Genomic DNA, 11899 nt, shown 5'->3' with positions numbered 1-11899 from the left:
CTGCTGTCTCCTCCCTTCAGAGTGCGTTTCTTTCGGGGATTCCCGTGGCTGGCTTTTACTTATCCTCAGGACTCCATCAGATGTGACTTCCTCAGCCCAAATATCACTTTCCCTGTCCTCCCGTCTAAATGACTTACTCCCATTCCTACCCCAATCACCCATGTTTCACTTTCGTTTCTTTTCTGGTTTTTTGGTTTGTTTTTGTTTTTGTTTTTTTAGAGTCTTGCTCTGTGGCCCAGGCTGGAGTGTGGTGGCGTGATCTCGGCTCACTGCAGCCTCTGCTTCCCCACCTCCCAGGTTCAAGCGATTCTCCTTCCTCAACCTCCCAGTAGCTAGGATTACAGGTGCTGGGATTACAGGTGCCCACCACCATGCCTGGCTAATTTTTGTAGTTTTAGCAGAGATGGGGTTTTACCATATCTCGAACTTCTGACCTCAAGTGATCCTCCGGCCTTGGGCTCCCAAAGTGCTGGGATCACAGGTGTGAGCCACCGCTCCTGGCCTAGACTCAAACTCTAGAAGGGCTGAGACCATGTATTTTTCAGAGCTGTATCCCCTAGAATAGCACCGAATATATAGAGAAAAGTGCTCAACAAAATTTTTTTGTGGAGGTGGGTACTAATATGAATCTCATGTTAAGAGATGAGAAAACTGAGACTCAGAGAGGTTAAGCCGTGTGCCCAAAGTCGCAGAGCTTGGAGATGGCAGAACCAGGATTTAATCCTGGTCTGCCCAGTCCAGTTCCCCTGTTCTTTCGGAAAGACGAAGTCTTGTCCTGACATGAGTTTTTCTTCCTGAACCCTTCTTATCACTTGGCCACTCCACGCCACCTGTGCAGCCACCTGTTGGAGGGAACACTAGGTCCTGTCACTCCTCCATCTGCAGTGGGTGAGGACTGTGGCCTTGGACCATGGGAGATCTGGAGTTCCACCACCTGTTCTGGGAGTAGGGCCCAATCAGCCCCCCTGCTCACCTTCTGCCCTATATTAGAGCCCCAGGCTCTGTGCCCTTTTCTTATCATCGCAAAACTCACGATGCTTCGGCTGCTCAGTTCCCTCCTCCTTGTGGCCTTTGGTAAGACCCCAACCTGTGTGTGTGCTCTCTGGGCTGCCCTGGACTAGGAATCCTTGAAATCTACCACTCGCTTTGAGTCCCATGACACCCTACGCCTAGTTCCACAGAAGGGGGTCTCAGCTTGTACCCAGGGGCATGACTGTGGGGGCTTTCAGCTTATGATGGAGCAGGAGAGTGGAGGGAGCCGTGGATGGAGAAAGACCATGAAGGGCTGTGGTGGAAGTCCTTGATGGGGGCAGTAAACAAAGTCAAACAGTTAAGAGTTTGGGCTCTGTGGTTGGACGTCTTGGGTTGAATTTCCATTGTTCTATTTACCACTCCAACTCTCCTCTCACACTCCCCCTACCTGGCTCCATATACTATGCTCTGGCCTTTTCCTCGTCTCTCTGCCATATTATATTCCAGCTCAGGGCCACCTCTTCCAAGCAGCCTCCCTTGACTGACAATAATGGTAACAGATAACATGATTGGGTGCTTACTATGCGCCAGGCAGAATGTTTAGGGTTTTTCTTACGTTTTCTCATGTAATTTTCACAACAGCCTCATGAGATCAGTGTTATCATTATCCCCATTTTACCGACCCTCAGGGAAGTAAAGTCGCTTATCATAGAACAAAAGGCAGAGCTGCACTTAATGTTTTTATTTTTGCTTTTTTTTGTAGAGATGGGGTCTTGCTTTGTTGCCCAGACTGGTCTCAAAATCCTGGCCTCAAGACATCCTACCACCTTAGCCTCCTGAGTAGCCGAGATTACAGGCACATGCTACCATACCTGACTACTTTATTTTATTTTACTTTATTTTTCTAGAGACGAGGTCTTGCTGCGTTGCCCAGGCTGGTCTCAAATTCCTGGGCTCAAGCGATCCTCCCGCCTCACCCTCTCAAAGCACTAGGATTACAGGTGTGAGCCACCACACACTGCCCAGAGCTGCACTTTGAACCAGGAAGTCCTTCTTTAAAGCCTCCACTCTGTATGACAATAGCTATCACTTTTTGAGGGCTCATCGAGGGCCAGGCATTGTTCTAAGTGTATCAACTTCTTCAATCCTCCCGATGAAGGAGGCCACATTTTAATCTCTATCCCTGGACTCCTGGGATTCTGGAAAGCCCTGCTCTAGTTTAAATGTTCACTGTTCATGTGTGGTTACTGAGGTCCAGAGGGCAAAAGAGGCTTGCATGGGGCCACACAGCCTGTTGAAGGCACAGCTTGGACTGGGACCCTGGCCTCCTCTTTGCTTTTTGGGACCCTTCAGATGATTGACAGCTCTCCTCTCCCCTCTAGCCTCAGGCTATGGCCAACCTTCCTCTCAGCCTTCCAGCCGCGTTGTCAATGGTGAGGATGCAGTCCCCTACAGCTGGCCCTGGCAGGTAAGAGCAATACCAGCTGTACTCATTCCCACCATGGGCTCTGGACCCTAAGCTCTAATGGTGTGGCATCCAGCCTTGACACCACTGCTCCCTTTGCAATGTCCACTTCAGCTTCCAAAAACCAGGCAGCCCTTGGACCATCTACTTCACAGGGAGGTTTTAGCCACTCCATCTGTAACCCTCACTGGGCTATTTGCAACTTAAAAGTGGAATCGGGGGTGAAGGTAATGCTTAACTCAAGGAGTTGGCTCACTGATGGTGGAATTTCAGGCACTGTGTTGAAGAAGTGAGATTTTGAGAGACTCATTTCTAGATTCCTAGGATGATACAACAGGGCTATGAAGTCTGAAAGCAATAAGGGAGTAAGGGGTCTTGTAAGGCCAGTGGAGGGAAGCTCAGAAGGCTGGACTTCATGTGCCGCAGCTATTTAAATTTAATTAAATTAGGCTGGGCCTGGTGGCTCACGCCTGTAATCCCAGCTACTCAGGAGGCTGAGGCAGAAGAACTGCTTGAAAACGGGAGACTGAGGTTGCAGTGAGACAAGATCGTGCCACTGCATTCCAGCCCCAGGCGACAGAGTGAGACTCTGTCTCAAAAAAAATGTTTTAAAATTAAATTATTATTATTATTGAGACAGAGTTTCACTCTTGTTGCCCAGGCTGAAGTGCAATGGCATGATCTTGGCTCACTGCAACCTCTGCACCTGGGTTCAAACAATTCTCCTACCTCAGCCTCCCAAGTAGCTGGCATTACAGGCACGTGCCACCAAGCCGGGCTAATTTTGTATTTTTAGTAGAAACAGGGTTTCAGTATGTTGGCCAGGCCAGTCTGGAACTCCTGACCTCAGGTGATCCACCTGCCTCAGCCTCTCAAAGTGCTGGGATTACAGGTGTGAGTCCCTGCACCCAGCTGAAATTTACTTAAATAACATTAACAATTCAGTTCCTCGGTGCTTGCCATAATTCTTTTTTTTTTTTTTTTTTTGAGACAGGATCTTGCTCTGTTGCCCAGGCTGGAGTGCAGTGGTGTGATCTCAGCTCACAGCAGCCTTGAGCCCCTAGGTCCAAGCAATCATCCCACCTCAGCCTCCTATGTACAGAGGACTACAGGCATGCGCTGCCATGTGCAGCTAATTTTTATGTATTTTTGTAGAGATGGGGTCTCGCTATGTTGCCCAGGCTTGCCTCGAACTTCTGAGCTCCAGCGATCCTCCCGTCTTGACCTCCCGAAGTGCTGGGATTATAGGCATGAGCCACCATGCTTGTCCTGCTTGCTACATTTCAAATGTTTGATAGTCACATGTGGCTAGTGGCTACCATATTGGACAGCAAAGATATAGAACATTCCCATCATTGCGGGAAGTTTTATTGGAGAGGGTCAGCAGGCTTGTTCTGTAAAGGGCCAGAGAGTGAATATTTTAGGTTATTTGATGGTTTGGATATTGACTTGACTGTGCCATGGTAGCATGAAAGCAGACACAAACAATACAGAAATGAATGTGACTATTTCCAGGACATCTTTATTACAAAAACAGACCAGGAGCCTGATGTGGCCCACGGTCCACAGTTTGCTAACCCTGGTCTAGAGGGAGCTTTTGAAAATCAGAATGTGTAGGAAATTAGAAGAGAGGCAAAGAACTCATCAGGGTGAGCTGTGCTTCAGAAAGCTCAAGAAGCCTTGAAAGATCTGAGGTTCAAAAGAGTCAGGGGGGCTGGGGTGGTGGCTCCTGCCTGTAATCCCAGCACTTCGGGAAGCTGAGGTGGGCAGATCACCTGAGGTGAGGAGCTCGAGACCAGCCTGGCCAACATGGTGAAACTCCATGTCTACTAAAAATATAAAATTAGCCGGGCATGATGGCAGCTGCCTGTAATCCCAGCTACTCTGGAGGCTGAGGCAGGAGAATCACTTGAACCCGGGAGGTGGAGGTTGAAATGAGCTGAGACTGCCACCATCGCACTCTAGACTGGGCAACAAGAGCAAAGCTCCATCTCAAAAAAAAAGTCATGGGGTGAGGGGTGCGTGATAGAACAGAGGGCCATCAAGGGCTCTCAGGAGACAGAAGGTAGAGAACGTTGGGGTCCCCAGGGAGGTCATAGTCCTGGTGCGGGGAGGCTTTGGAGAATCAGAATGTGACTCCCACGGAAAAATGATGGGGTCGCCACGGGCAGCTGTACAGGTCGTGCGCTGCACATTTCAGAGTGTGCTCTTGTTTTCTGTGCGAATGGCGCCCTCTAGAGTTGCACAGTGCACAACCTATACAGCCACCGGTGATAATTCTCGTGGTGGGGACCAGCTCACTCAGGCCCTCTTCCTGGGCCACCAGGTTTCCCTGCAGTATGAGAAAAACGGAAGCTTCCACCACACCTGCGGTGGCAGCCTCATCGCCCCCGACTGGGTTATGACTGCGGGCCACTGCATCTCGTGAGTTCTCTACCCTGTCGCTGCCTGTGGCCCGGGCAGCCGGAGAGAGTGGGTGATGATGGGGAAGGAGGGAGGTGAGCCAGTCAGGCCCAGACTGACCTCACCTCCTCCCGCAGGAGCTCCCTGACCTACCAGGTGGTGTTGGGCGCGTACAACCTTGATGTGAAGGAGGGCCCCGAGCAGGTGATCCCCATCGACTCTGGGGACCTCTTTGTGCATCCACTCTGGAACCCCTCGTGTGTGGCCTGTGGGTGAGTGAATGCTCCAGTCTGGAACCCAGAGGCTCCTCTACTCGTCCCTCCATGACCCACAGCCAAGTCTGAGTAGGCTCCAACTCTGAGTAGGGATGTAGGGACAGGGGTGCTGAGTCCAGCAGCCTGTGTCCAAGTCTCACACACACTGAAGGTTGAAGCCAGCAGAGTCTTTAAGGACCATCACCACCAAACCTGTCTCCCTATAGAGGGGATGGCAGAGCTCAGGGAGGGGCAGGAACTCTCCCAAGGCCACTTGGCTAGTGGCTTCAGAGCTCAGGGTTCCTCTGGTACCTTTCCCCTAAATCTGAGGGTTTCTCCATTCAGTAGATGGCTCACCCAGTGCATCCTGGGCTCCCAGTACTATGGGCAAAAGGAGGAGCACTGGCCTGAGAGTCAGGCTCTGGCATTAACTCTCTGTATGGCCTGAGCAAGCCACTGGCCTTCCCTGGGCCTCAGTTTTGCCATTTGTCAAAAGGTGATCATGAAGTTGGGCAGCCTGGGTGGTTGTGAAGGCCAAGGAGACAATCTTATGCCCTTCAAGTGTATGAAAAATTCTTAAGTCTGAGTGCCTCAGTTTTTTCTGGTGAGAGGGTCAAAGACGGGTGCAGAACCCCTGCAAATGCAGTATAGGAGTGAAGCACCGTATGATGGAAACCCCAACCCGTCTTCACAGGGCTTCTGGGGTGAGTAGAGAGAAAAGGGAGACCTAGACAAAAGGACTGGATTGGAGCGACACGCAGGCAGGTGAAGACAGAGGGCAGTGGTTCTCAAAATGTGGTCCCCGGGCTGGCAGTATCAGCATCACCTGGGAACCTGTAGCAATGTGAATTATTGGCCAGGCATGGTAATCCCAGCACTTCCGGAGGCTGAGGCAGGTGAATCACTTGAGCCCAGGAGCTCGTGACCAGCCTGGCCAACATGGTGAAAACCCGTCTCTACTAAAAATTTAAAAAATTAGCCAGACGTGGTGACGCACACCTATAATGCCAGCTACCCTGGAGGCTGAGGCAGGAGAATTGCTTGAACCCAGGAGGCAGAGGTTGCAGTGAGCCGAGATCACTCCATTGTACTCCAGCCTGGGCGACAGAGCGAGACTCTGTCTCAAAAAAAAAAAAAAAAAAGTGAATTATTGGACCTTAGCCAAGATCCACTGCATCAGACACTGGGGTGGGATGCAGCAGTCTGTTTTTTGTTTTGTTTTGTTTTTTGAAACTGAGTCTCGCTCTGTCGCCCAGGCTGGAGTGCAGTGGTGTGATCTTGGCTCACTATAAGCTCTGCCTCCTGGGTTCACACCATTCTCCTGCCTCAGTCTCCCAAATAGCTGGGACTACAGGCGCCCGCCACCACGCCCGGCGTATTATTTTATTTTATTTTTAGTAGAAACGGGGTTTCACCGTGTTAGTCAGGATGGTCTCAATCTCTTAACCTCGTGATCCTCAGCAGTCTGTTTTAACAAGCCCTCCAGGTGATTCTGATACAGCTGAACTGTGAGGGTTAAAGCGCCAAAGGAGAGGGCAATTCTGAAGGCCAAGGGTCAGAGTGAGCCAAGGGGCTAGAAGGGCTTCTTAAAATTGCTAAACCTTGGCTGGGCGTGGTAGTTCATGCCTGTAATCCCAGCACTTTGGGAGGCTGAGGTGGGCAGATCACCTGAGGTCAGGAGTTCTAGACCACCCTGGCCAACATGGCAAAACCCCATCTCTACTAAAAATAATAAACAAAAATTAGCCAGGCATGGTGGTGTGCACCTGTAATGCCAGCTACTTGGGAGGCTGAGGCAGGAAAATCACTTGAACCCAGAAGGTGGAGGTTGCAGTGAGCCAAGATCATGCCACTGCACTCCAGTTTGGGCAACAGAGTGAGATTCTGACTCAAAAAATAAAAAATAAAAAAAATTGCTCAGCCTTAACAATGATTTGGGCCAGGTGTAGTGGCTCATGCCTGTAATTCCAGCACTTCAGGAGGTGATAGCGGGAGGATCCCTTGGTCCAGGAGGCTGCAGTGAGCTATGATTGTGACACTGCACTCCAGCCTGGGCAACACACCGAGACTGTGTCTCAATAATAATAATAATGATGATGATGATGAAAGAGTGGATTTGGAGGGTAAAGGAGCTGGGGCATCTCAGAGGTGGAATAGCCTGGAGCAACAGCTAGAAGGTAGGACTTGGGCCGGCTGGAGGACCAGGCCCTGTGACTCTTCCCTCTTCCCCAGCAATGACATCGCCCTCATCAAGCTCTCACGAAGCGCCCAGCTGGGAGACGCCGTCCAGCTCGCCTCACTCCCTCCTGCTGGTGACATCCTTCCCAACGAGACACCCTGCTACATCACCGGCTGGGGCCGTCTCTATAGTACGTGCTGACATCTCTAGCTGGCCACAGGGACAGTGTCAGAAAGACAGGGCTTGGGGGCTGCAGGTTGAAGGTAACACCAAGACCGGACCTTGTACTTTTCTCCTGTTTCTCTCCAGCTGCAGCCTTCTCCTACCAACCTCCAAAACATGAATGTGGTCAGTTGCACATGTTTTGGTGCCTCCTGTGTGCCAGGTGCTGGGGATGTAATTGTGCACAAAGCACGCAGGACCATTTAGCGGGTGGGAGGAGAGTCCTCATCAGGGCGGAAGAGCTGTGCGCCTTGAATGCCCCCTTCCTCTGGGGCTCCTAGTCCTGTGCCCCCAGGCCCCTGACTCTGTGCTTTTTATCCCTGCAGCCAACGGACCACTCCCAGACAAGCTGCAGCAGGCCCTGCTGCCCGTGGTGGACTATGAGCACTGCTCCAAGTGGAACTGGTGGGGTCCCACTGTGAAGAAGACCATGGTGTGTGCTGGTGGGGACACCCGCTCCGGCTGCAACGTGAGTCAGCTCTTACCTGCACGAGGTGGTGCTGGGTGTGCAGGACCTTGGAATGGGGCCAACTGCCTGGAAGGTGGAGGAGGGATCTTGCCTGCTTGCCCCATTCAGCCTCCAGGCCAGGCAGGACTTGGAGGAAGTCAGCGCAGTCCAGACACAGAGCCCAGGCCTGGGAGTCAGGACCCCTGGGTTGCAGTCTCAGCTCACACACTGACACGACTTGTGACAAGTCATTGTCTCTCCCTGGTCCTCAGGCTTCCGCATCAGCACAGGAGAAGATACTGGTACCATAACCTCTAATGCCAGGTCAACTCTGTGGTTCTGAAGTTATAATTAAACATTAAGAATTCTATCATTGTTCTGGGCACAGTCGCTCATGCCTATCATCCAAGTGCTTCAGGAGGCTGAGACTGGAGGATTGCTTGAGGCCAGGAGTTTGAGACCAGCCTAAGTAACATAGTGAGATGCCCATCTACAAAAAAACTTTTTTTAATTAGTCAGGCATGGTGGCACTCACCTGTAGTCCCAAATACTTGAGAGGCTAAGGTGGGAGGATTATTTGAGCCTGGGAGTTCAAGCCTACAGTGGGCTATGATTTTTGCCACTACACTCAAGCCTGGGTGACAGAGCAAGACATTGTCTTTTTTTTTTTTTTTTTTTTGAGACAGGATCTTGCTCAGGATCACTGCACTCCAGGCTGGAGTGCAGTGACGCCATCACAGCTCGCTGTAGCCTTGCCCTCCTGGGCTCAAGCAATCCTCCCACGTCAGCCTCCCGAGTAGCCAGGAGTACAAATGCACGCCACAGTGCCTAGCTAATTTTTAAATTTTTTGTAGAGATGAGGTCTCACCATGTTGCCCAGGCTGGTCTCTAACTCTTGGGCTCAAGTGATCCTCCCGCCTTGGCCTTCCAAACTGTTGTGTTTACAGACATGAGCCACTGTGCCTGGCCAAGACCTTGTCTGTTAAAGAAGAAAAATACTATCAAATACCCTCATTGTATTTTTTTTTTTTTTTGAGACGGGGTCTCCCTCTGTCGCCCAGGCTGGAGTGCAGTGGCCGGATCTCAGCTCACTGCAAGCTCTGCCTCCCGGGTTTACGCCATTCTCCTGCCTCAGCCTCCCGAGTAGCTGGGACTACAGGCACCTGCCACCTCACCCAGCTAATTTTTTGTATTTTTTTAGTAGAGACGGGGTTTCACCGTGTTCGCCAGGATGGTCTCGATCTCCTGACCTCGTGATCCGCCTGTCTCGGCCTCCCAAAGTGCTGGGATTACAGGCTTGAGCCACCGTGCCCGGCCCCCTCATTGTATTATAATTGAGTATGAATTAATAATTAACTGTAGTACTGCCAATAAGAACTATGTTTATCGAGTGTTTCTTCTCTACTGGATATCATGCTAAGATCATGCATCATCTCATGTCACTCCCTAGGCTCTTGGATAGATACTACTATTCCCTGTCACAAATGAGTCAGCTGGCTGGGCGCGGTGGCTCACACCCATAATCCCTTTGGGAGGCCGAGGTGGGTGGATCACCTGAGGTCAGGACTTCGAGACCAGTCTGGCCAACATGGTGAAACCCCATCTCTATTAAATACACAAAAATTAGCCGGGTGTAGTGGCAGGTGCCTGTAATCCCAGCTACCTGGGAGGCAGAAGAATCACTTGAACCTGGGAGCCGGGAGATGGAGGTTGCAGTGACCCAAGATTGTATCACTGCACTCTAGCCTGGACAAAGTGAGACTCCGCCTAAAAAAATAAAAAAATTACAAATAATAAGAAAAAAATGAGTGAGCTGAGGTTTAGAGGGGTGAAGTAATGTCGGAATTTCTCGAAATCCCTAGAGTTCAGAACGAGTTCCATAAACCTCAGACATAGGCCGGGTGCGGTGGCTCAAGCCTGTAATCCCAGCACTTTGGGAGGCCGAGACGGGCGGATCACAAGGTCAGGAGATCGAGACCATCCTGGCGAACACGGTGAAACCCCGTCTCTACTAAAAAATACAAAAAAAATTAGCCGGGCGAGGTGGCAGGCGCCTGTAGTCCCAGCTACTCGGGAGGCTGAGGCAGGAGAATGGCGTGAACCCGGGAGGCGGAGCTTGCAGTGAGCTGAGATCTGGCCACAGCACTCCAGCCTGGGTGATAGCGAGACTCCGTCTCAAAAAAAAAAAAACAAAAAACAAAAACAAAAACAAAAAACCTCAGACATGGCTCAGCCACCCACCCCTCTCTGATGGTTCCAGGGTGACTCTGGAGGACCCCTCAACTGCCCCACAGAGGATGGTGGCTGGCAGGTCCACGGTGTGACCAGCTTTGTTTCTTCCTTTGGCTGCAACACCCGAAGGAAGCCCACGGTGTTCACTCGAGTCTCTGCCTTCATCGACTGGATCGAGGAGGTGAGGAGGGCAGGGCGGCCGGGAGGGCTCCAGGGTGGTGGCTCTTCTGAGAGGTGATGGGTGAGAAACGTTGGATCCTGGGGAGGGCCTGAAAGGATCCTAGAAGCTCAGTGGGGAAGGGCCCTTGGGGACATTCCAGAAGAGCTTGGGGATGTTTTCTGATATAGTGTGTCTCCGGGAACTTGATGGCTTCTGAGTGGCGCTTGGAACTACAGCCGAACTTCCTTATTTCAACAAGTATTTACAAAGTATCTCCTCTGGTCTTGTCCTCTCTTGTCAGGGAGGATAGAGACATGCCAGATAAGAGGTTGCCTGCTGGGGGACAGGTGATTACATAAACGATAATGACGAAGTCTGATGAGAGCCAAGAGAGGGGAGTCCAGGCCTCAGACTTCATCTGGGGATGGGTGATCAGAGAGGATTAATAATGCTTGTGATAACAGTAATAGCTAAAAAAAAAAAAAAAAAGAGTAATAGCTGGGCATGGTGTACTCACACCTGTAATCCCAGCACTTTGGGAGGCTGAGGCAGGTGGATCACGAGGTCAGGAGTTCAAGACCAGCCTGGCCAAGATGGTGAAACCCCATCTCTACTAAAAATACAAAACTTAGCCGGGCGTGGTGGCAGGTGCTTGTAATCCCAGCTGCTTGGGAGGCTGAGGCAGAGAATTGCTTGAACTTGGGAGGCGGAGGTTGCAGTCAGTCGAGATCATACCACTGCACTGCAGCCTGGGTGACAGAGCAAGACTCTGTCTCCAAAACAAAACAAAACAAAAGTAATAGCTAGCTGGGTGCAGTGATGCCCACCTGTAGTCCCAGCTACTCGGGAGGCTGAGGCAGGAGGATCGCTTGAGCCCTGGAGTTCTGGGCTGTAGTGCACTATACCCATTGGGTTCTGCACCAAGTTTGGCATCAATGTGGTGACCTCCTGGGAGTGGGGACCACCAGGTGGCCTAAGGAGGGGTGAACTGTCCCAGGTCAGAAACGGAGCGGGTCAAAACTCCCATGCCGATAAGTAGTAGGATCACACCTGTGAATAGCCACTGTACTCCAACCCAAGAGGCGGAGGTTACAGTGAGTTGAGATCGTACCACTGCACTCCAGCCTGGGCAACACAGCAAGACCCTGTCTCTTAAAAAAAAAAAAAAAGTAGTGCTTGCTTTGGCAGCACATAAACTAAAATTCGAAGGATACAGAGATTAGCACGGCCCCTGTGCAAGGATGATATGCAAACTCATGAAGCCTTCCATTAAAAAAAACATTTCTGGCCTAGTGCAGTGGTTCATGCCTGTAATCCCAGCACTTTGGGAGACTGAGATGGGCAGATCACGAGGTCAGGAGATCGAGACCATCCTGGCTAACACGGTGAAACCCGTCTCTACTAAAAATACAAAAAACTAGCTGGGCGAGGTGGCAGGTGCCTGTAGTCTCAGCTACTTGGGAGGCTGAGGCAGGAGAATGGCGTGAACCCAGGAGGCGGAACTTGCAGTGAGCTGAGATCCGGCCACTGCACTCCAGCCTGGGCGACACAAAAAAAAAAAAAA

At 51.1% G+C, this 11899-nt stretch overlaps 1 protein-coding gene across 1 annotated transcript in view; it reads left to right on the top strand.

Annotated features, from left to right (window-relative positions):
• Positions 1-894: 894 nt before the first annotated feature.
• Positions 895-11899, top strand: part of LOC108538450 (chymotrypsin-like elastase family member 3B) — a 12601-nt gene continuing 1596 nt past the window's right edge. Inside the window, exons 1-7 of the mRNA XM_017886547.1 lie at positions 895-1074; positions 2355-2440; positions 4764-4861; positions 4978-5112; positions 7327-7463; positions 7822-7964; positions 10204-10356. Of these exons, the coding sequence (XP_017742036.1) occupies positions 1035-1074; positions 2355-2440; positions 4764-4861; positions 4978-5112; positions 7327-7463; positions 7822-7964; positions 10204-10356 (792 nt within the window). The 5' untranslated portion in view covers positions 895-1034. The remainder of the gene's footprint in view (positions 1075-2354; positions 2441-4763; positions 4862-4977; positions 5113-7326; positions 7464-7821; positions 7965-10203; positions 10357-11899) is intronic.

Source organism: Rhinopithecus bieti, unplaced genomic scaffold (genome assembly GCF_001698545.2).
Source record: "Rhinopithecus bieti isolate Rb0 unplaced genomic scaffold, ASM169854v2 scaffold_14826, whole genome shotgun sequence".
Classification (NCBI taxonomy): Eukaryota; Metazoa; Chordata; class Mammalia; order Primates; family Cercopithecidae; genus Rhinopithecus; species Rhinopithecus bieti.
Note: the sequence above shows the minus strand (reverse complement) of the source record. Positions and strands in the feature narration are given on the sequence as shown.